Consider the following 25297-nt stretch of genomic DNA (forward strand, 5'->3'; position numbering starts at 1 on the left):
GGAAAACATTTTAAAGTTGAATGGTATCCCTAGACTGGGTATTGTGTACTAACTTACAATCTGAGTTGAGATGGAACATATAAATAATGGTGAATTGTTTTGAAGACCTTACTATTAAGGTGTCTGAAATATTAATCTTGAAAATAATTGACGTGACATACTTTGATATCGTAGACATTTTGAAAAGAACACTCTGTGAAGAGACCGGCTGCAACTAGGAAAACACTGGAACTGCAAGGAACACAAGCTATTCGACTGAGATTGTTGAGCCTTATTCTGACCAGGTGAGAAGGACAGGGCTGGCTCCTTTCGGTTCAGTTTCTTCAGCTGGTCATAACAAAGGTTTCAGTACTTTTTGCGTAAGGTTATACTTCTCTCTCATTTAAAAAATTCAGGATTTTTTTTCAGGATCATAGGACACAGAATTTATAGTAAAAGATCAAAGTATCACAAAGAACAAAGACAGACACACATACACACAGGGGTGTGAGGGTCATGGAGCAAGATTCGTGGGAGAAGAGGATGAGAAGTCCAGTGGGGCCTAGCATAGAATCCCTACCAGTTGTGTGGAAGCAGGTCATTCAGCCCTTTGAGTCCTCACAGACCCTCTGAAGAGCATCCTGACCAGACCTACCACTTCCTCCCCTATCCCTGCATTTCCCATGGTCAATTCACCTAATCTGCATATGTTTGGACTCTGGGAGACAACCAGAGCACCCGGAGGAAACCCACACAGGCACAGGGAGGATCTGCAAACTCCACACAAACAGTCGCCCAAAGGTAGAATCAAACCAGAGTCCCTGGCACTGTGAGGCAGCAATGTTAACCACTGAACCACCCTAGTAAATATCTTAACAAGATACTCAGTTCAAAGACCATGATTATTCTTTCTGATTATCTTGGGACTTTCCACATGCCTAGCCATAATCTCTTCAATGATCTATTCTCGCACCTTCCTGATGACAGATGTAAAACTAACTGGCCTACAGTTTCCCATTTTTGGCTTCCCTCCCTTCTTCAAAAGATGGATTACATTTGCTACTTTCCAGAATCTATCAAAATGTGCAAAAATGCACACTTACATATCCACTACCTCATTAGCCACTGCTTTTTTTAATTCACTCATGGGACATCTGCGTCACTGGCCAGAATTTATTGCCCACACTTAGTTGCTCCTGAAAAGATGGTGGTGACCTGTTTCTTGAACTGCTATAGTCCATTTGTTGTAGTCCGACCCACAATGCCATCAGGGAGGAAATTCCAGGATTGATCCAGCAACACTGAAGGAATGGTGATATATTTCCAAGTCCGGATGGTGAGGGGCTTGGAAGAGAACTTGAAGTGGTGCAGGTATCTGCTGCTGGCCTTGTTCTTTTCAATGGAAGTGGTCATGGGTTTGAAAGATACTGTCTAAGAAGTCTTAATGAATTTCATCAGTGCATCTTGCACATGGTACACATTGCTGCAACTGAACGTTGGTGGTGGAGGGAGTGGATGCTTGAGTATATGGTGCCAAACACATGGGCTGATCTGTCCTGGATGGTGTCAAGCTACTTGAATATTGTTGGAGTTGTATTCATCCAGGGCATTTCATCACACTCCTGACTTGTGCTTTGTAGATGTGGACAGGCCTGGGGGAGTCAGGATGTGAGTTATTTAGTAAAGGATTCCTAGCCTCTAACCTGCTCTTGCAGACAGTATTTACATGGCTTCATACCATATTTATATTAATAATGTAAATATTTAATATTTTCAATGTTGAGTTCAGTTTCTAGTCAGTATTGAAAGGCTGCAGCAGGGACATTTTGCACAGGGGACAGGCATCCGGGCGATGACCCACCTCATTAATATTCCACTTTCTATTTTACAAAATGTTCCAAATGAGCTCAACATCGAGAAAGCACAATATGGAAGTCAAAGCAGATATCATACACACTGGCTGTGAGGAGTGTCCATGTTGTTCAGCACCTCAGAGCACAATCTGCAACTGTACGCACTCCTCATCCACGGATATGGCATCTGACTTTAACAACCTCTCATGCCCTTCATGGCATCTCTGATCCACTTGCAGGATGCTCAGGAAGCATAGACTTGCATTGTAGGGCATACCAGAGCAAGCATTGAGAGGCTGCTGCAAGGATGCTGAACAGAGATAGGCACCTACTCATACAGTGAACCAAGCTGCATCTTGGGGCCACTGACTTGCTTGCTTAATACTCACTTGTACCGTGCCTACCTAGATTCTCTCAGGATCCTCCCTTACCACACCAAGACTGTTAGCACACTGGAGCTAAAGCCAGTCAAAGACACCCAATAATGCCATTTTGAGGTGCTCTTCAGTGCAAACACACTGGTAGTCTAGTTGTCCTGAGGGAGTAGTACCGGGTGCAGCTGACTCTTGCTGTACAATACATTGAGACAGCAATCTAACATCTAAGGTATGTGCTAGTTGTCTCTGTGGCAACAAAACTGCTCATGTATTCAACCAAATGGCCATGTTGGACAATGAGTGGGTCATGACCTCGGCCAAGACAAAGGGCTGCGGGTGGGGTGAGACACATTTTCAATCCGGGGTTCCTGGTACCCATTAGTCACAGGCACAGTATATGGCCATGGTCACTTGTCCACTCAGGTCATTGATGGGCAGAAATCTGTCTGACTGCAGTCCCAGGAGTGGGCAGCAGTCAGTCCCGTAGGACCAGCAGCAGCATAGAGTCATAAAGATGTACAGCATGGAAACAAATCCTTCGTTCAAACTCGTCCATGCCGACCAGATATCCTAACCTAATCTAGTCTCATTTGCCACACTTGGCCCATATCCCTTAAACCCTCACTATTCATATACCCATCCAGATGCTTTTTAAAAGCTGTAATTGTACCAGCCTCCACCACTTCCTCTGACAGCTCATTCCATACACACACCACCCTCTGCATGAAAGCATTGCCCCTTAGGTCCTTTTTAAATCTTTCCCCTCCAAATTTGGACTCCGCTACCCTGTGGAAATGACCTTGGCTTTCACCCTATCTGTGCCCCTCTTGATTTTATAAACTGTCACCCCTCAGCCCACGACACTCCAGGGAAAATAATCCCAGCCTATCCAGTCTTTCCCTATAATTCAAACCCTCCAACCCTGGCAACATCCTTGTAAATCTTTTCTGAACCCTTTTAAATTTCACACCATCCTTCCTATAGCAGGGCAACCAGAATTGCACACGGTATTCCAAAAGTGGCCTAACCAATGTCCTATACAGTCACAATATGACCTCCCAACTCCTACACTCAATGCACTGACCAATAAAGGCAAGCATTTCAGGAACTATGAACCTGCACCCCAAGGTCCTTTTGTTCAGCAACACTCCCTAGGACCTTATCATTAAATGTATAAATGCTGTCCTGATTTGCCCTTTCTAAAATGCAGCACCTCACATTTATCTAAATTAAACGGCATCTGCCGCTCATCGGCCCATCTGATCAAAGTCTCATTGTACTCTTCACTATCTGCTACACCACCAATTTTGGTGTCATTTGCAAACTTATTAACCATGCCTCCTATATTGACACCCAAATCATTTGTATAAAATGAAAAAAGCAGTGGACCTAGCACCAATCCTTATGGCACACCACAGATCACCGGCCTCCAGTCTGAAAAGCAATCCTCCACCAATCTGTCTCCTACCTTCAAGTCAGTTCTGTATCCAAATGGCAAGTTCTCCCTGTATTCCATGTGATCTAACCTTGCTAACCGGTCTACCATGCAGAACCTTGTCAAATGCCTTACTGAAGTGCATATAGTTCACATTCATCACTCTGCCTTCATCAATCCTACTTGTTAATTCTTCAAAAAACTTCGTTGTTAGTGAGACGCGATTTCGCACACAGCAGAGAGAAATCAAATAATCAGTTAGGGAGCTGTAAACATAGTGGTAGAGATCTGGTCAGTCATGACTAGGGGTTCCTTGTCAGGGTCAGTCAGATGTCTGGGGCAAATAAAGTCCTGGCGATTTTTTTCATTGATCATTCAGGAGGCAGCAAGGGGCTGTTGGTGCAGGGAGTGTGTGGCTTCACTGCCAAAAGAGATGGGGGAATTGAGGCTGAGGGAGAAAGCATTTGTAAAGATGGGAACAAGGACATTAATGGGTTGAGCTTATGGTGTATGGCGGGAGGCTTTGCTGAACAGACTTGGAGTGCATGAGACCCATTAGAAGGGTGTTATTGGCAGTGCCCAACCTCATGACCTCTGCTGGGAAGCACAGAGAATCAGGGTGGGCGCCCTTAGGATGTAAGAGCGAGTTTCAGGGGATAGTGAAGAAAGTTCTGATGAAAGGTCACTGAGCATGAAATATTAACGCTGCTTTCACTCCATAGACACTGCCAGACCTGCTGAGTTATTCAGGCAATTTTTGTTTTTGTTTCAATTGGAGGCAAGGTTCAATATGGTGCGTCTCCACATGAAGAGAATGAATGGAAATGGGCTGTCGGGGTAATACGAGGTAAAAGGGGACTTGCAGGCTCAGGTGGTGGGGACTACATAGTGACCAGGGTGAGCAAGCGCTGATGATGTCCACCACCAGCTCTGACCCCTGCCATCATTTGCCGTTCTCACAGTGTGAGGTGCAATTGGAAAATGGCTGAGAAATGTCCAGGGTCAGGACAAAAGACTGGGCTGGACAGTGAGGGAGCAAATACATGAACCAGGTATGTGCAAACTCCAGTTACATTTAATTTGGAATTACTTAATTGCCCATTTGCAAAGCACGCAGAGTGAACATGCTTAGGGGTCAAATGCTGGTGAAAGGCAATTTGTACGAAAGGCAAGTTGCTCCTTGCAACTTGAATATTGGCATCTCAATGATACTGGGTTAGCAACAAAGACTTTACATGATTAATTGAGCAGCACTGTCATCTTTTAATGTCCAAGGATGCTGTGGGAGGCACACGCCATCACTTCAGTACCTATTGTGTAAGTTTAACTATAGAAATTTGCTAATGCTATTCGGAAGGGTTTAAACTAATTCAGCAGGGGAATGGGAACCTAACTTGCAGTTTCAGTGTCTAGGAGGTTGAGAGTAGTGAGATCAGAAATAAGGCTTCAAGGTCACAAGAATTCACCAGCAAGCAGGAAGGTAGTTTGAAGTGTGTCTACTTCAACGCCAGGAGCATCCGGAATAAGGTGGATGAACTTGTAGCATGGACTGGTTCCTGGGACTTCGAAGTTGTGGACATTTCGGAGACATGGATGGAGCAGGGACAGGAATGTTTCAGTAAGAACAAGGAAGGTGGTAAAAGAGAGGAAGGTGTGGCATTGTTAAGGACAATATTACGGTAACAGACAGGAAGTTTGAGGACTCGTCTATTGAGGTAGTATGGGCTGAGGTTAGAAAAAGGAAAGGAGAAGTCACCCTGTTGGGAGCTTTCTGTAGGCCTCCGAATAGTTCCAGAGATGTATAGGAAACGATAGCAAAGATAATTCTGGATAGGAGCAAGAGTAACAAGGTAATTCTTACTGGGGACTTTAACTTTCCAAATATTAACTGTAAATACTCTAGTTTGAGTATTTTAGATGGGTCAGTTTTTGTCTAGTGTGTGCAGGATGGTTTCCTGACATAGTATGTAGACAAGTCAACAAGGGGTGAGGCCACACTGGATTTGATACTGGGGAATGAATCTGGCCAGGTGTTAGATTTGGAGATAAGTGAGCACTTTTGTGATAGTAACCAAATTCGGTTATGTTTACTTTAGTGATGGAAAGGGATAGATATATACCACAGGGCAAGAGTTATTGCTGGGGGAGATGCAATTAGACAGGATTTAGGATGCATAGGGTGAGGAAGGAAACTGCAGGGACTGGGCACAATTGAAATGTGGAGCTTATTCAAGGAACAGCTACTGCGTGTCCTTAATAAGTATGTACCTGTCAGGCAGAGAGGAAGTGGTCAAGTGAGGAAGCCCTGGTTTACTAAAGAATGTGAATCTCTTGTCAAGAGGAAGAAGAAGGCTTACATTAGGATGGGATGTGAAGGCTCAGTTAGGGCACTTGAGAGTTACCAGTTAGCTAGGAAAGACCTAAAGAGAGAGCTAAGAAAAGCCAGGAGGGGACGTGAGAAGTCATTGGCAGGTCGGATCAAGGAAAACCCTAAAGCTGTCTATAGGTATATCAGGAATAAAAGAATGACTAAAGAAAGATTAGGGCCAATCAAGGACAGTAGTGGGAAGTTGTGTGGAGTCCGAGGAGATAGGGGAAGTGCTAAGTGAATATTTTTTATCAGTATTCACACTTGAAAAAGGCAATGTTGTTGAGGAAAATACTGAGATACAGGTTACTAGAGTAGACGGGATTGACGTTCACAAGAAGGAGGTGTTAGCAATTCTGGAAAGTGTTAAAATAGATAAGTCCCCTGGGCCGGATGGGATTTATCATAGGATTCTCTAAGAAGCCAGGGAGGAGATTGCAGAGCCTTTGGCTTTGATCTTTATGTTGTCATTCTCTCCAGGAATAGTGCCCGAAGACTAGAGGATAGCAAACATTGTTCCCTTGTTCAAGAAGAGGAGTAGAGATAACCCTAGTAATTATAGACCAGTGAGCCTTACTTCAGTTGTGGGTAAAGTGTTGGAAAAGGTCTAAGAGATAGGATTTATAATCATCTAGAGAGGAATAAGTTGATTAGGGATCGTCAACACATTTCCTGTTGCATTATCTTCAGGTTCTAATCTATAAGCAGTTTTCTTTCAATTTGAACTTTGATTTGGAAATTGTGAAGTGTTCTGTCAGTTCCTTAATAACAAGTACAATAGTGTAATTGAAGCAAAGGAGAAAGATTATATTCACCTCATGATTTGTTAACAATAGATTCACAAGTTTCTTCCAGTTTGTCTCATCGTAATTCACTCTGTAATATCCCGTAACATTAATATTGGCCACCAGCCACTCCTTTCCATGCAATTTCATTTCCAGAATGGTTTCTGTTGTTACAGTTAAAACATATTCATTAGGGAAATGGACCATGCCGAGAGAGTGCCGCACCGTCGAAAGGTCCGTGCCAAGGGAGTGCCGCACTGTCAGATATTTTGTTTTTCGGATGAGATGTTAAACTTACCTTTACATGCACTCACCATGTGCTGATCTAAAATGGTAAGTACAATCCTAAGTACATGATGGGAAAATGATGTAGGCAATAAAAAGGCCTGACCTTGACTGGAATCCTGTAGAAAGTGAGGACTGCAGATGCTGGAGATCAGAGCTGAAAATGTGTTGCTGGAAAAGCGCAGCAGGTCAGGCAGCATCGAAGGAGCAGGAGAATCGACGTTTCAGGCATGAGCCCTTGCGTCGATTTCCTACTCCTTGGATGCTGCCTGATCTGCTGTGCTTTTCCAGCAACACATTTTCAGCTGGAATCCTGTAGAGCCAGGAATACTTGAGAGTAGGGAGAGTAGGCCCAGTTTTGCAAGTATTGGGCTGTTAGGCATTTTCCATGATTGTGAAATTACAGTTGTGCTATTTCCATTAAACAAGTAGCCTCTAATCTGCCACAATTTACTCAGATTGTTACTTATCTCTGTGGGGTATATGGAAAGATTCATACTTTGGGGATCCAGTAACCAAGTACTGTTCTCTATTCCTCCTTTCGTCCACGTAATTGGTACAATCCAAGTGTAACTGAAATACACAAAAAAATGAATTCGTCAAAAATACTATTATTGACGTGGGAGTATTTGTCATTCTTAGCACAGCTCTCACCATTGAAGGCTGTGAAAGTTCTGACACAAACTGATTACCTTGGAGTGACCTGCATAAAGGAAAGGATGATTGATGCGTGGGACAGATTTGCTCTGCCATCCACTGCCTGTAACTGGCCCTTTCTCTTTTTTTCTCATAAACCCCCACATCTCTACCAAACAGCGCTAGTCCTTATTTATTCCCCAGCACCCATGTTTTGTGTGTTTGTGTGTGTGTGTGTGTGTGTGTGTGTGTGTGTGTGCGCGCGCGAGCAGGTATACTACACAGTGAAGAACAACGAGTGCAGAAATCTTTATTTATAATCTATCACCAGGAAGGAAGGAAACACTCGAGTGGCCAGTGACAAGCAGTGCCCTTCACAACAAAAGGCAATGCTGAGTGATCAAAGGTGAAGGAGAGGGCAGGAACTAAATCAAAATAGAATCGGAGGGAGAAATAAAACATTCCATGCACCGCATGCCCACCTCTCCCTGAAAACCTTGAGGGTGTTGGTAGACTGTGCTCCTTCCCCAGGGACACCCAGGCCCAGAAGTGACCTCCTTTGGTCAGGTTCAATTATTCATTGATTTTATTTCAGTTAAAACTGCAGTCACCAACATCATAACAAGGGAGCTGCTCATTCATGACATTGCCCTATTTGAGTCCTGACTGAGCAGTCTGACTGTCACATTTGTTAAAATAATACCCAAGTTCTCGCATTTCATAGCAAACTGTTTGAACTGATGAGTTTGTATATGGCTCTACATAAATACAAATTTGTTTTTGTACTCATTAATTATAAAAAATACCAAGAGTTTTCAACTCCATTTAGCAGTGAGTTTAACCTTGGGTGGTGTCTGCTAGAAAAATGCAAAATGTTACATTTTAATTTCTAATCTGCATTTAAAATTCTTTTTCACAATGTTATGTTCAATAATTACTGTTAAAAAAATCAGAACATTTCGCAGACTAAAACGCCTTCAATTTCCTGATCAGACTTACTTGAATTTTGAAGGACGAGTCACAGTTGAATTTGGATCAAGAAGAAAGTGTTTTTGGGTAACAGTTCCAGTTGTCGTATCTATTGTAATAACTGGAAAACCCATCTGTAGTGTCCATCGACTCATAATTTCACCAACTGTTGTCGGCAAATTGATAGAACTACCAACAGCCTGAAAAAGGAAATGAGATTCAGTGTCATGGTCATCGCTCAATAATGTCTGAACAGGAGATTCACATCCAGCTAAATTTAATTATTTAGATTAAATTAAATTGGCCCTTCAGCCCAACAAGTCCACACCGACCCGCCAAAGCGCAACCCACCCAGACCCATTCCCCTACACCTAACACTATGGCAATTTAGCTTGGCCAATTCACCTAACCTGCACATTTTTGGACTGTGGGAGGAAACCGGAGCACCTGGAGGAACCCACGCAGACACGGGGAGAATGTGCAAACTCCACACAGTCAGTCACCTGAGGCGGGAATTGAACCCGGGTCTCTGGCGCTGTGAGGCAGCAATGCTAACCACTGTGCCACCGTGCCGCCCACAATGTTACACAAAGCTAACATTCTGGTTCAGGATCATCAATAGATTCTTAATCCAGATTTATTTTTCAATTCAGATTCCACCATCTGCCATGGTGTGATTCAAATCTGGGGTCCCCAAAACATTAACTGATTTCCTGGATTAATAATCTAACAATAATACCACTCAGCTATTGCATCACCCTCTGTTCACTTCCATTCCTTTGTTTAGACTTTGCAGCAGTTTGATACAACTTCCTCAGCTACTTCAGAGACTTACGAGTTAAATTTGTTGCTGTGGGTTTAGGGCAGACCAGGTAAAGATGACAGATTTCCTTCCATAAAGGGCATTAGTGAACAGATAGGTTTTTATGACAATCGAATCATTATATGGTCCCCATTAAATTAGCTTTATAATTTCAAAATTTACTGATTCAAATGTTCCCATCTGCCATGATGGGTTTCAAACACAAGTCACCAGAATATTAGTCTGGAGTTCTGGATCACTCGACCAGTGACATTATCACTGCTTCCCCAAACTGGAGAGCTCCAAAAATGCATCCCTTTAAATCTGTTGAATTTGGATGCTGGAGAGTGAAGTAATAACTAGAGGTAATAATAATGAGTAACAATAACTCTGTTTAACACCGTACAAGACACTAGCCACTATTAAAAATAGTTGTGTGCTATCTTTCTTTAAATGGAAATTTGCAGCACCTGTGTTTTCAGTCATAAATGTTGCTAGTAAACATCATTTTGTTTTTAATTATTTTAATCTTTTCAAATACAAACCTTCTGCAGATGCTCAAAGAGGTCTGTGTATATCGTGTTGCCATATGAAAATTGACGGAGATAGGTCTATAAAAAAATTAAATTATGAAAATTTCAACAACTAAAACATTTCAGATTAATTGATAAAATTAAATAAAATTTAACATGGAGACTTACATTGAGTCCTCTGACAAATATGTTTTCAGTCAGAAAGTCAGAAAGCATGCGAAGGACAGATGCTCCCTGTAGAGAAAACCAGTCATACATTTGTTAGAGTCACAATAACCAAGTTACACATTCTACTAGAAAAATTCACTTACCTTACTGTATGAGATTGCATCAAAAAGCTCATTAATTTGAGCTGGTGTGTTAATATCAGTTTCTTCAGAGGAGAGAGGATGAGAGGATGCTAAAGCATCAACAGCAAAAACTCTGTAAATGTCATCCAGTACAATTAGATCTTTCTGTGGAAAGAGAAAACTACTGTCAATCAATAAAAAAAAGGTTTATTTCTCATCTCAGTACAGTTTGTAATGAGGATTCTTAAGATTACAGGAATCTATTCAACAATATTTATTCAACAAACTTGTTCTAAATGGTAAATTTAAAAGATTAGGAAATTGTACTGTAACTCAGGAAAAGCGAAGAGTTTTGAAATGAGAAAAAAAGTAGTTTTTGTTTAATTCATATTTTGAATGCCTAGCTCTGTTGGCCATGCTGGGCACATAATGCTCTCTAGATAATGGGAACATGAATAAGTAATGCAAAGGTTGGTGCTGGAGTGAAATTTGTTCAGTCCTACAGACCTGATCTCACTGTGAACAAGGATATTGTCAAGGTGTAGTCTGTTAGCATTAAGTGTTTCTCTCATAATGTAGTTATTGTCATGATCCACTTTGGGGAGTGTATTGATTGTCAAGTCCCATTAGTCCTGAGGTCACTCTAAGAGTTAATGATTTAATCATAGAATGCAAAGACCTTGATTTACCTGTCTAACAGAAAACATTCACCAATTTCTTGTACTTAACGAGAATTGCTGTTTATTATAAATAAGTAAATTCTGATCACAAAGTAAATAGCAATGAACTATCATCATATAGTTCTGCTGGGTGATCTCTTACGTCCTTCTCTCTCCTTGTGGTAATCTAAAACTCATCGGCCTGTGACCTACCTCATACCAAGCCATGTTGCCTCATTGCTGTGTGCTCTCTCAGCTTCACTTGTTCATAGCCTACTAACATCTTGATTTAAACATTCTATTCTTTATTTTGAATTCCTTCAGGGCTTTACTACTTACTACCTCAGTAACTTCATCTCAATCCAACGACGTTTGGATGCATCCTACATTCTGGCCTGCTGTGTCTCCTTGATTACGACTGATCTACCATTGTTGGCTGAAGGTAAATTTGCTTTTCATTCTTTCATGGGATGTGGGCATCAGGGACTGGGCCAGCTTCTACTGCCCATTCCTAGTTACCCTTGAGAAGGCTGCCTTCTTAAACAACTTCAGTGTTCCGTTTGCTGTAGGTAAACCAGCAATGCTGTTAGGGAGGAAGTTCTAGGATTGTAACTCAATGACACTGATGGTCCAGCGATATATTTCCAGTCAGGATGGTGAATGTCTTGGAGAGAAACTTTCAGGTGGTGGCGATCCCATTCATCTGTTGACCTCGTCCTTCTTCTTCATGGTAGTGATTGTGGGTTTGGAAGGCGTTACCTAAGGAGCGTTGATGAATTGTTGCAGTGCATCTGTTGAAGTAACTCCACAGAGGCCAGTATCCCGCTCCATGTCACCTTCTGCTTACACATGGCAAGTCTTTGACACTGGTCCAGCTCCCTCAGAGCCAGCTCTGAGTGTCAGAATGTTTCACACTCCTCTTTTTATTTTATTAAACAGTACAAAATACAAACCAACAGTTAACATGAGCAGGAGAAAGTGAGGACTGCAGATGCTGGAGATCAGAGCTTAAAAATGTGTTGCTTCAGGAATTCTGAAGAAGGGCTTATGCCCGAAACGTCGATTCTCCTGTTCCTTTGATGCAGCCTGACCTGCAGCGCTTTTCCAGCAACACATTTTTAAGTTAACATGAGCAGCCATATACAAGAAACAGCAAGGGGAAAGGGGCAGCAAAGCCAGACCCCAAACCCAACCCTGCAACCAGTTCACAGGGAAACAAGGGCGAACCTCGAATCCCACCTTACATTATCAAAAATGAAACAGTAAATGCAATCACATACAAATAGTCTGATAAACCAAACAATAAAACAATGCATATAGCATAGACATCCTCTTTTTATCTCTCAGCCAGGAATCCCTGATTGGACCAGATTAACGATCTCAAACAGGGAATTTATATTCAATGAGGTCCACCTGGCTGATCTTGTTACAATCACTACACTGTAAATGGTGCACTCTGCTGCTACTGTGCATCAGTGTCTGAGGGAGTAAGTTTGAAAATAGTGGATGTAGTGCCAATAAAACAGGCTGCTTTGTTCTGGATAGTATTGAGCTTCCTGTCTGTTGTTGGAGCTCCACCCATCCTGGCAAGAGGGGAGTATTCTATCATACTCCTGACTTGTACTAGAGTGGAGAGTCAAGAGTTAAGTTACTTGCAATAGAATTTCTGTCCTCCGACCTTTTTTTTAGCTACAGTATTTGTATGAGTAATCCAGTTTCTGATCAGTGGCCTAGGGAATTCAGTAATGGTAGTGCCATTGAATATCAAGAGAGATGGTTGAATTCTCTTGTTGAAAATAGCCATTGATGTCATTTGCCACTTGTCAGCCCAAACCTGGATACGTCCAGCTCTTGCTGCATTTTGACATGTACTGCTTCAAATATCTGAAAAGTCGCGAATGGCGATGAACTTTATGCAATCATCAGTGAACATTCCCACTTCTGACCTTATGATAGAGGCAGGTTATTGATGAAGCCACTGAAGATGGTTGGTCCTAGGACACTACCCTAAGAAACTCCTGCAGAGATATCCTGGAGCTGAGATGACTGACCTCCAACAATCACATCCATCTTCCAATGTGCTAGATATGACTCCAATCAGTAGAGACTTTTCTCCCAATTTTCATTGACTTCTGATTTGCGAGGGCAAGTTCCCTGGGTCCCAAGCTTTGGAATATCTATCATTCATCTCTCCACATCTCTATCTCATTTTCCACTTTTAAGACATTCCTTAAAATCTACTTTTGTTCCTAGCATTTGGTCATCTGTCCCAACATTGCTTTCTGTATCTCAATTATCATTAAATGTTGCAATAATATAAGGAATTGAATATGCTACCTGAAACAATCAAATGACTGTATCACTCACAGACACTTCTAATCTTGATCCTTTACTCCAAGGTCATGAGCACAGCCTTGAAATTATTTTATTTTCTACTAGATTTCCAAATGATTTCGTGGATTTTTATTGATAAAACACAAGCAGCCTTAAGCCACGGATTCAAACTCAGTAAGAACTACATTAATCTCTTCTCAAGCTCAAGAGTCCAGGTCAGACTTTGCTGTAAGCACTGAGCAAACAGTGGCTGTTTGACCATTCATTGAGCTGTCTTTGCCCACAGACATTCTGTAGGGTTTTTTAAATTAAACAAGCCCATGAAAGTACAATAGCTCCTCACAGCACTGTCTCTGGCAATTCCTTAATTAATCAGCACCTATTTGCCAACTGAACAGCACCTTTCTCTCATGCAATATGAATGGTGATTCTCTTTGAGATTTGGTATTCTAACAACTGTGTCCTGATGATTGCAAACTGTCTCTTTTTATAGCAATATTCAAGCCCTGGATAGCCAAATGATTATGTTGTTTTGCTCAGGAAAAGTTGCTTTCCAATTTGTGCATAGATAATGATGGGTACTTTTAGACTCACCATCACTTTGCAGCAAAATGCAGACCATATAGCTCATCAATACTGATAGCTGTTCACCTTCTAATACCAAAAACAGTCTTAAAGTCACAGAATCACTCAACCAGTAAAATGAATTTGATTTGAGTGTGTACTTTTTTTTGATAACTGTAAGGCAACAATTTCTTTAACTGTTGAGCATAATGTTAATAACTATTCATCACATCAGTAGTTACAATAGAAGGTGAAATTAATCTGTAAATTGACTAACTTTGAGAATTATCAGTCTCGGATCTCAATAAATCAGTTCAATCAGGATAATGCTATCAGATTCAAGTCATTTTTATCTTTTCTCTTATGAGCAACTTAATGTTTTATAAGTTGCTCATAAGAGGTCTTTTTTAACAATTCTGACCCTGATCATCTTACCACACCCCACTCTGGCTCAGCCTCATCTGCTCCTAGGTATTCAACATAAGAAGCAAATCCTTCATTCAGCCACAGGTCATTCCACCACTTTATCGTTACCAGGTTTCCAAACCACTGAAAGAAAGAAAGAGTTAACATTAGAATGTATAAATTTTCCCATAAACTGCTGTAATACTTCAGAAAAGTAACAGACTCATTCTCAAACAAGAGGTGAGTGACAGTATCATTTTACAAGACAAATGTGTTATTGCAAGAAAGTGTAGCTATATTATTCAGTAACAGAATGCTATTTCAGAAAACAGTATCAATTTTATTTCCTTCATGGAATGTACATCTTTGATCAAGTTTCAGGCCCAATCTCCTAAAATCTTCTTCATTGGTTCAACATTAGTTTTGTCTGGTTGTATCTATATGAAGCATCTTGCAATGTCTCTACGCTATTAGCACTACTTAGATTCAAATTGTTTTTGTTGTGCAGCTCAAATAGGTAATACAGTTAAGCATGGACAGCTTGTTAACCGTATGTTAGAAACTATACCAACGCTGGAGAACCAAAGTGATCTTAACTGGTGACAGGCCAAAATTATTCAATTTATTATTCATTATCACAACTGAGGTTTAAATCCCTGCTCACAATAGTTGCAGCTGAGTTTCACTGCATTGACTGCTCTTGTAGTGGTGCCACGTCTGGTCACCCCTACAGATCTGATGGGGGTTCACAGTCCAACCTCCAACTACTTTTTACTGTCATGGTTTACCCAAGTCATTTTCTCTCTCTACCTCAGCAACATACCACCTTTGAGGAAAATTCTCTTGTTTTTCTTCAAGTAATTCCATGGGATATTTTACAGCCACCCAAGATGAAAGATGCAACTTTGGTTTGATTGACAGCACTGCAACAGTGCAGCTCTCCCTCAGCACTGACCCTCTGACAATATAGCATTGCCTCAGTACTGACCCTCGAACCACACAGCACTCCTTTGGGCTAGATATTCCAACAGTTTAGCACTGCTTCAGTACTGTCCCTCTTACAGTACAGCACTTCTTTGGGCCTGATACTCTGACAATGTAGTGCCCCTTTAGTGTTGAGTACCAGATCACAAAAGAGTGCAGGGGGTCATATCGTGAGCAACACCAGACATACCTAAAATGAGGTGTCAATCTGTTGAAGCTACAATGTTAATATCTGATTTAAAACTTCACAAAATGATTCATTTTTTAAATTGTGGCATATGGGCATTTTCCCCTAGTTGCCCCTGAGAAGATGGTGGTGAGCTGCCTTCTTGAACCGCTGCAGTCCATCTGTTGTGGATTGACCCACAATGCCAGTAGGGAGGGAATTCCAGGGTTTTGACCCAGATTTTGACTGTAGGAACTGCAATACATTTCCAAGTCAGTTTGGTGAGTAGCTTGGAAGGGAACTTATGTTCACATATATCTGCTGCCCTTATCCTTCCAGATGGAAATGGTCAGGGTTTGGAATGTGCTATCTGAGAATCTTTGGTGAATTTCTGGAGTGCATCTTGTAGATAGTACACATTGCTGCTACTGAGCATTGATGATGGAGGGAGTGGATGCTTGTGGTAGAATGGTAGTTCCCTAAGACTGAGCCAGGAGACCTGGGTTCAAGTTCTGTCTGCTCCAAAGGTGTGTAAATAATATCTCTGAACAGATTGATGTAGGAAATATGTATGAATAGAACACCTGATACACTTGAAGGAGCTGTAAGACTGAATAGTTAACAAACCCTATCCAATAAGAAAGGTGTCTCAATATCTGCCTCACAACTGGCTTGGAAATATATCAACATTAACAACAGAGGATGGTTGGCTAGAGATGATGATTGGAAACTTAGGGATTTTTTTAGACCACAGATCATAATGTTAGTTACTTTTAAGAAGTGGAGATGCATGTGTTGGACTAGGGTGGACAAAGTCAAAAATTACATGACACTGCGTTATAGTCCAACAGGTTTATTTGAATCATAGAATCCCGACAGTGTGGAAACAGGCCCTTTGGCCCAGCAAGTCTACATCAACCCTCCGAAGAGTATTCCCCACACCCATTCCCCAATTATTCCACATTTATCCCTGACTAATACACCTAACCTCCATGTCCCTGCACACTATGGGCAATTTAGCATGACCAGTTCACCTAACCTGCACATCTTTGGATTGTGGAAGGAAACTGGAGCAACTGGAGGAAACACACGCAGACACTGAGAGAATGTGCAAACTCTACAGAGACAGTCGCCCGAGGCTGGAATCGAATTAAGGGATACGGGAAGAGTGCAGGTAAGTGGCATTGAAATGCACCTCAGCCATGATTGAATGGTGGAGAGGACGCGATGGGCCGAATGGCCTTACTTCCACTCCTATTTCTTGTGGCACCCAGGTCCCTCACACTTGAGCTGTGAGGCAACAGTATTATCCAGTGAGATACCGTGTTGCCCTAAAAGCCACAAGCTTTTGGAACCCCTGCTCCTTCTTCAGGCAGCTAGTCAGACACAGAATTTATAAGTAAAAGATCAGAGGGCCATACAATTTATGTAAATGCCTTGAACAAACCTAGATGGCTGTTAAGTCTTTAGTCAGTTAGAATGAATGTGCAGGTTTCGATTGATTAATATATAAATCCCAGAATTTCTTTCAAGTCACTACCCCAAGATAAAACCCAAAGTTACCAGAATAAAGGTGACATCTCAGGTGAGACAATGTATTTTAAGTGCGAGGCCATGTTTCAGTCTGTTTGTATGTCATCCAGGAGCCAGACTGGTTTTATTTCCAAAATAGGAATTTATAAAATGCCACAGTGACTGACTGTCTACAGACAGTGTGTTTTAAAAGAAATATAATGGATCTGCAAATTCAAATCTGCAAATGCAAATTCACCCCATAGATATATATATGTGTATGTGTGTGTGCGTGTGCGCTTAAGAGCAAGTGAATGTGAGGGAGTATATGTGTGCGAGAGTGTGTACAAATGTGAGGGAGTATATGCCTATAAGACAGGGTCTGTGAGAGTGAGTGTGCATGTTTGTGAGAGTTTATGATGTAGTGGGGTCACCTGTGTGACATGAATTCCAAATCCCTGTTGAGACCATCCTCATGCGTATCAAACATGGCTATCAGCCTCTGTTCGGCAACTCAGTGTTGTTGCGTGTCCTGAGTCCACCTTGGAGGATGTTTACCTGAAGATCAGAGGCTGAATGTCTTTGACCTAGCTTTGTTTAATACATTTGCAAAAGTTGTATGACCCTTTGATCTTTTACTTATAAATTCTGTGTTTGATATATTGTCACTCACTAGCTGCCTGAGGAAGGAGCAGGGGCTCCATGAGCTTAGAGTTTCAAATGAACTTGTTGGACTATAACCCAGTCTTGTGTGATTTTTGACTTTTCAGAAGAACCATGAAAACAAATGTAAAAGTTTAGGATATGGTGGCACAGTGGTTAGCACTGCTGCCTCATAGCGCCAGAGACCCGGGTTCAATTCTCACCTCAGGCAACTGTCTGTGTGGAGTTTGCACATTCTCCCTGTGTTTGCATGGGTTTCCTCCCACAGTCTAAAAATGTGCAGGTTAGGTGAATTGCCCGTAGTGTTAGGTGAAGGAATAAATGTAGGGGAATGAGTCTGGGTGGGTTGCTCTTCGAAGGGATTTGTTGGGCCAAAGGGCCTGTTCCCACACTGTAGGTAATCTAATCATGATATACTGTGAAGTTAAATTTTATCAGTGGAAAAATAAAGTGGTTTTGCTGAAAGAAGACCTAATAAATTTATATGAAGCATGATCAGACTTTGGTAAATGTTGAAAGCGCTTGAAGTGAATAGCTCAGTGCTTTAGAAAACAGAGTAAAAGAGAGAAAGAATAGGTTGTTGCCTAGCCACAAGGTGTCCTATGATACAGGAGACAAAAACAAGTTTACTTTTGAAAAGGTGAGACCATCAAGATGATTTGTGAGGGCAGGTTTCTTTCAAAGAGAGAAACAGGTCATTCAGAGAGAAAGGGATTGAAATATCAGAAGTGCACTTTCACAGTCACCAAACAGACAGCAGAAGAAAAGAAGTCCTGAGTGGCTTAGAAGTTCGTAAGAAAAAGCTCCAGAAACAGAAAGCTTTAAGGTCTCAGAAAGGAAAACATCCTACAAGGACGTTGAATGCATGGGTTTAAGAAACAAATGCGATTGAGTGAGTGAATTGTGTTAGCAGTTTAAGGGTCTTCGAGGAGAAAGTGAGGGCTGCAGATGCTGGAGATCAGAGCTGAAAATGTGTTGCTGGAAAAGCGCAGCAGGTCAGGCAGCATCCAAGGAACAGGAGAATCGACGTTTCGGGCATAAGCCCTTCTTCAGGAAGGGCTTATGCCCAAAACGTCGATTCTCCTGTTCCTTGGATGCTGCCTGACCTGCGCTTTTCCAGCAACACATTTTCAGTTTAAGGGTCTTGCAAAGATACATTAATTAAAGAAGAAAACATTGAGCAAATGCACAATTCTTCCAAAAAGAAACCAGGTACATCGTACCAACCAAACAAGGAGATTCAAAGTGGAAACATATTAATGCTCACTAAGGTTTGAGTATTTGTAAGGTTGATGCTGAGGGTCAAAGTCTGAATCCGTATTTCTGATATTTGTAACTGATATCTGATACAACCAGTTCTTGTACAGTATGAAGTAGTTTCTTTTCCCTTTTTTGTGGAATAAAGTTTCAGGTTCTTTTAATTCAAAGTAATCGTGAATATGTTAAGTGACTGACAACAACGGTATCAAATTGCAAAAATAAAACTTATGATCTGTAGGCCAGGTTTCATTCTGGAATCTAACTTGTCCCGTGCTACAAATTGGCAGCAATGAGGCTCAATTCTGATACCTTGGGAATCTCTTCCTAGTGAGAACAGAGATCAACAATAATGAAATTTAGCATCATCTCCTGTGTACCAGCGGATCCTTCTTCATTGGCTCACTTCCTCAGTACTACCTGCCTGTCCACCTAACTTCGTATCATCGGCAAACTTCGCTAGAATGCCCCCAGTCCCTTCATCCAGATCATTAATATATAACATGAACAGCTGCGGCCCCAACACTGAACCCTGCGGGACACCGCTTGTCACCGGCTGCCATTCCGAAAAAGAACCTTTTATCCCAACTGTCTGCCTTCTGTTAGGCAGCGAATCCTCAATCCATACCAGTAGCTCACCTCGAACACCATGGGCCCTCACCTTGCTCAGCAGCCTCCTATTTGGCACCTTATCAAAGGCCTTTTGGAAGTCTAGATAGACCACTTCCACTGGGTTTCCTTGGTCTAACCTACTTGTCACCTCTTTAAAGAATTCCAACAGGTTTGTCCGGCACGACCTCCCCTTACTAAATCCATGTTGACTTGTTCTAATCCGACCCTGCTCTTCCAAGAATTTAGAAACCTCATCCTTAATGATGGATTCTAGAATTTTACCAACAACTGAGGTTAGGCTAATTGGCCTATAATTTTCCATCTTTTGTTTAAAATGAATGTTCTTCCCCGGTTGTTATATCCTGAGGATGCTCCCGCTGTTATTACCCATAGAGATGCTGCAGAGGTTTGTGCGATGGCTTGGATCATTTATTTGGTGCCGTAGGTGCCCCTTAATTAAATTTACCAAGTTGTAACTTCCACAGGAAATGGCAAGATGGATCCCCCAGATTTGAAGAGATATCAAATAGGCACCCTGTTGTTATATGTATGCAAATGGGTGCGTAATGACTCGAAGTCGATATGGCTTGATGTGGAGGCCTCACAGGTAAAATATCCCTTCATAAACTTACTGCTGATGGATAAGATGGGGTTGGTAGTTGAGCACTGTGAGAGTCTAATTATCATAAATACGGTAAAAGCGTGGAGGATGATGTGGCAGGGTGAGGGAATTTGCTTAAGACTTCGCCATTCATCCCGATAGTGAGAGCCCCAGGATTTAGACTGGGGTCAATGGATGCTAGCTTTAGACCATGGGAGGGTAAAGGAATCTCCTGTCTTGGAGATCTATTTGAGGGAGAAGTCTTGATGTCTTTTAGCCAATTAGGTCAGAAACACTAATAGGGTCCTTTTCTAATATTTCCAGGTTAGGGATTACATACAGAAGAAGACCATGCTCTTGATCCAGCCCTACAAGTCATATGTAGAATGTAGAGTGCTCCAATGGGGGGGGCGCTCTCTCAATAGTACCATACATCACCTGCAGAGAGGGAATGCCCTGGGGGATATGGAGAGACTCCATGAGATTTGGAATCAGGAGTTAGGGGAAAAAATCTCATTGGAAATATGGGAAGATGTATGGGGGAATGTAAAGAAGATTTCAATGTGCAATAAGGCACAAGCGATGCAATTGAAGATCCTACACAGGGCCCATATGCTGCCAGAGAGGTTAGCAATGTTTAAGAAAGGTGTTCCCCGAAATGTCCCACATGTAAAAACAGTATTGGCACCCTTACACATTGCTTTTTGTCCTGTTACATGATCCCCGGATACTGGGAGTCCATAGTGAATGAGCTGGAGAGGATCCTGAGAATGGAAGTTAGGGAGGATCCGGTGTCCCTTCTTTTGGGGCTACCGAATCTTCCCTCTTTGGGTGAGCACGGAGAGAGGTTATTCAACATTCTTATGCACTGTGCAAGGAAGAACATCCTCACGAATTGGATATCAGAAAAACCTCCAGGTCTTGCAGGGTGGCAAAGACTTGTGATGGAGCACATCCCTCAGGATTACCTGACAAGTACAGTGCACCACGGAACAGAACAATTTTATAAGACGTGGCAGCCCTTTCTAAACTACATAGACATGGATCTGTCAGCAATATTGATTCAGGCCTTTATATAGCCTCGAGGGCCGTATATGGTAGTCCGGAGACCCCGGGGGTTGGGGGGGGGAGGGCTGCTACATACGGGTATAATCACTGTTGGGTGAAAGTGAGGACTGCGGATGCTGGAGATCAGATTCAAGATTAGAATGGTGCTGGAAAGCACAGCAGGTCAGGCAGCATCCGAGGAGCAGGACAATCGACGTTTCAGGCAGAAGCCTTCATCCTGAAGGGCTTTTGTCTGAAATATTGATTTTCTTGCTCTCATCTTGACTATAATCATTGTTGCTCCAGTGGACGGCAGCCTTGATGAAAGTGCAGCGAATGGAGTAATGTAATATAGTACAATGTAGTGTAATTTAAGTTTAGTGGATGGTAATTTACTTTAATGTTATTTTATTTAATTTGAGTTTGTGCTAACTTGGTTTAAGTTAAGGAAATACGAGTCAATTGTATCTTGAAGAATGGTAGGCAGTTTATTATTAGCATAGAGTCACGACATGATTGAAGAGCTTCAGGGCAGAGGAAATGACCTGGGAGTTGCAGTGGGAGAGGGACTCCCTGAGATTCTTGTAGAGAGAGGAGGAAAACTTCTTCAAGGCAGGCATCCTTGCAAGAGGATTTGTAACATAACAGTACAATATTATTTCTACTTTTCTGTACTTTTATAACTTTTTGTGGTTAGTGTTTTTGTAAAACAGTGAAAACATTTTTCAATAAATATATACATTTAAAAAAAGCAGGTTGTATTGTTACCTGCCTTTGTGTGTGCATTGGAAACCTGGACAATGTGCAGAAGACATCTTCAATCCTAAGAGAAATATCATCAGTGTGCCTTTTTAAACTGATGCAAATCCAGTGGCGGAATAGACTCCAGAATCAGTACCCTGTCTCATGCTAACATTATCAACATTGAGGCACTGATGGCTGTCAATCATCTTCATTGGGCAGGCCGCACTGTCTACATTCCTAACAGAACTTCCACATGCCTTATACTCCGAGCTGTCCTGACAAGTGATTACCAGAAGGACACAGGACACACTTCAAGGACTGTCTTGGCAAGTGGGGAATATTCCATCACACTCCTGGTTTGTGCTTTATAGATGGTGAACAGGCTTTTGAGAATCAGGAGTTGAGTTACTCATTACAGTATCCCCAGACTCTGACTTGTCCTTGTACCAGAGTATTTATATGGCTAGTTCAGTTCAGTTCAGTTTCTGATCAATAGTAACTCCCAGGATGTTGATAGTGGGAGAAACAGTGAAGGGAGTGTCACTGAATGTCAAGCTAGCAATAGCTAGATTCTCTTTTATTGGACACTGTCAATATCTGGCATTTGTGTGGCATGAATGTTACTTGCCACTTATTAGCTTAGACCCGGATAATATCTAGCTCTTGCTGCATTTGGATATGGACTGCTTCAGTATCTGAAGAGTCCCAAATAGTGCTGAACATTGTGCAATCAACAGTAAACATATCCACTTCTAACCTTATAGTGAAGGGAAAGGTCCTGTGTTATGATCCCAGCTTGTGTTATTACAGGACAAGCCCAATCCCAAAAATTAAAATATAGATTTGGTTTTAGCAATATAGAGCAGATATTTATTACATAAAAGAAATTAAAATAAACCAAACCAAGTTCTCTAAATATAATACAGCTTAAAAGATTTTAAAACAAACAAAATCCCACTTGCTTCCAAATCTTTATAGTCAGTCAAAATCCAGAGAAATTCCTTCTCTATCAAATCTCTGAGTTTAAATTAAATGCTTTTCCTCAGTTCTAGTCCTGTGCTGTGAGACATTTTCCATTGACCGTTCATAAGAATGAGAATGTAGATTTGGCCTTTGTCACAATCTGCGAGTACTAACCAAACTCTTCTGTTCTAGAGGTTTCACAAATTACATGCTTTCACCGAGGTAACCTATTTCCTGAACTGCTCTGAATGATCTCCTTTTTCAGAGAGAGATTGTACTTCAGTCAGATCTTCAAAGTTATGATTAATGCTTAACTCTCCTAAACCCAAAATCAACATAATATCTTTTAATATTTTATCTCTCCTGTCATAAACTCCCAAAGTGTGCCATGTATCACAGCCCTACCTTTGGAGCAGAAGGCCTGAGTTCATGTCCTACCTGATCCCTACATTTCTGAACAGATTGATTAGAAAATATCTAAACCCTCATAATATAAACAAACTTTCATTAACACTCCACGGTCCTTGCAATCAAATCCTCTCTGCCACGAACTAGTTTAAAAGCATGGTTCCAGAAAGACCAAAAGCTTTCACAAAAATCCAAACTTAAAAACCTGACATGAATATAAACATACAATTAATATTAACATAAGGCACATGCATCTCATCTCAATTGATAAAACAGCTGAAAATGATTGGGCCTAGGACACTCTCCTGAAGAACTCCTGCAGAGATGTTCTGTCAGAGGATTTGACCTCCAACAACCACAACTATCTTCTTTTGTGCCAAATATGACTCCAACCAGTGGAAAAGCTATCTCAAATTCCAATGATTCCAGTTTTTCTTGAGCTCCTTGACACCTCACTGTCAAATGCGGCCTTGATGTCAAGAGAAGTCAACTCTTACCTCACCTCTGGAATTCAGCTCTATTGTCACTTTTTGATCTAAGACTGTAATGAGGCCAGGAGCCAAGTGGCCTTGACAGAAACCAAACTGAGCATCAGTGAGCTGGATATAGCTGAGCATGTATTTCTTTATTGCACGACAACTGCCTCTATCACTTTGCTGATTATCAAGCATAAACTAAGATAGCAGCAACCAGTGGCAAGTGCAGAACCCTCTCAACACTCAGAGTGCAGCAATCCCTTAGTAATGACCATTCAACAGTGCAGCACGTTGTCAGTACTGACCCTCCTTCAGCACTGACCCTTTGACAGTGTAGCGCTCCCTTGATACAGTTAACTGTGGTCAAATCAGTTGAACTTTCCAACTCAGACTAAGAGTACTACGAGTTAAACTAATGCTTGATTAATCTCATCTTATGGCAGAAAATGGGAAAGAACATTGTACCTGATGAGCCAGTTCATGTGCAATAACCGTTACTACTCTCTCCTTGTTTCCAATAGATGACAGGTTGCGATCATACAGGAGAGCAGTCTCACGATAGGTGATAAGACCCCAGTTCTCCATTGCGCCAGCATTAAAATCAGGAAGGGCAATCTGATCTATTGGTAATTCAAGAAATGTAAAACACTCTAATCATTATCTGAAGGAACATGAGAGATACACAGACTATGTTCAGTTCATTGCTGTCTAATAATTCATGCTCCAGAGAATCTTTGATATGTATTTGCAATAACTCTATAGGTTGGAGTGCTTATAATTTATTTCTTTATAATTTCATCGAGCATCATCTTGGTAATTTTTAAAGAGGGAATGAGCCTGCTACAGATGGCCATGGAACTTCTCCATGACCCATTTGAGGAACTCCAGCAGTGCCCTAATGAGCAGAGTCTCAGATCCATAGAGATGTTCTTGGATTCTGTCCATTGAGGTGAAAGATGGCAACAGAGACTTGCCTATGTGGAACATCAAATTATCAGAACAATAATTCAAGCTTTCCCTTTTAATGTGTTCTTATAAATGATTGATCTGAAATATTAGATTTTCACAAAACTTGGCTAAGCATCAATTTCATTACATTTCCCTGTGTGAACCCTGGAGACTTTTCACATGCAACATTACCCTGCTCACCTCACTATACACTACACCTCCCCTTTCACACTATCTTGCACAAAGCAATATTCCATGGTTCTTGCAGCAGGCATGTTTAAACCATAGCAATGTAATGGATTAAGCATAGCCCACCCCAGGTCACTGCAGTGCCCACAATGCTGAGGTCAACTACCTTCTCTGCTCCATAAACGGAAGTACCATCATCTTTCTGCATTACCTTCTACTCACCCTAACTCTGCCACTGCACCAACTCCTCGGTGCCTCTCATCATTAACCTTGCTATTCATTCCGCTGACTGCTCTGCCCCTTCCCCTCCACTGCACGCTCCCCTCTCATTCCAGCTCACTGTTACTGGTATAGCCACTTGACCAGTTACATTCACATTTAATATATTATTTTGCTCTTGAGAGCTAGTGAACAAACCTGATGGAATCTGAACATTTTATGAATAAACGTAGA

The 25297-nt window shown here is 41.6% G+C and overlaps 1 protein-coding gene and 1 long non-coding RNA gene across 2 annotated transcripts in view; one reads left to right on the forward strand and one right to left on the reverse strand.

Moving 5' to 3' along the window:
* LOC122539577 overlaps positions 1–25297 on the forward strand; it is an 83027-nt gene that overhangs the window by 53702 nt on the left and 4028 nt on the right. Inside the window, exons 3-4 of the long non-coding RNA XR_006309123.1 lie at positions 175–284; positions 11296–11413. This is a non-coding gene — a long non-coding RNA (uncharacterized LOC122539577). The remainder of the gene's footprint in view (positions 1–174; positions 285–11295; positions 11414–25297) is intronic.
* Positions 1–25297, reverse strand: part of anpepb (alanyl (membrane) aminopeptidase b) — an 86844-nt gene that overhangs the window by 33544 nt on the left and 28003 nt on the right. Inside the window, exons 5-12 of the mRNA XM_043674558.1 lie at positions 24173–24327; positions 14305–14418; positions 10334–10477; positions 10191–10256; positions 10035–10100; positions 8718–8887; positions 7582–7655; positions 6828–6961 (exon numbers count right to left, since the gene is read on the reverse strand). Coding sequence (XP_043530493.1) covers positions 6828–6961; positions 7582–7655; positions 8718–8887; positions 10035–10100; positions 10191–10256; positions 10334–10477; positions 14305–14418; positions 24173–24327 — 923 coding nt within the window. The remainder of the gene's footprint in view (positions 1–6827; positions 6962–7581; positions 7656–8717; positions 8888–10034; positions 10101–10190; positions 10257–10333; positions 10478–14304; positions 14419–24172; positions 24328–25297) is intronic.

The sequence above is a fragment of the Chiloscyllium plagiosum genome, chromosome 32, assembly GCF_004010195.1.
Source record: "Chiloscyllium plagiosum isolate BGI_BamShark_2017 chromosome 32, ASM401019v2, whole genome shotgun sequence".
NCBI lineage: Eukaryota > Metazoa > Chordata > Chondrichthyes > Orectolobiformes > Hemiscylliidae > Chiloscyllium > Chiloscyllium plagiosum.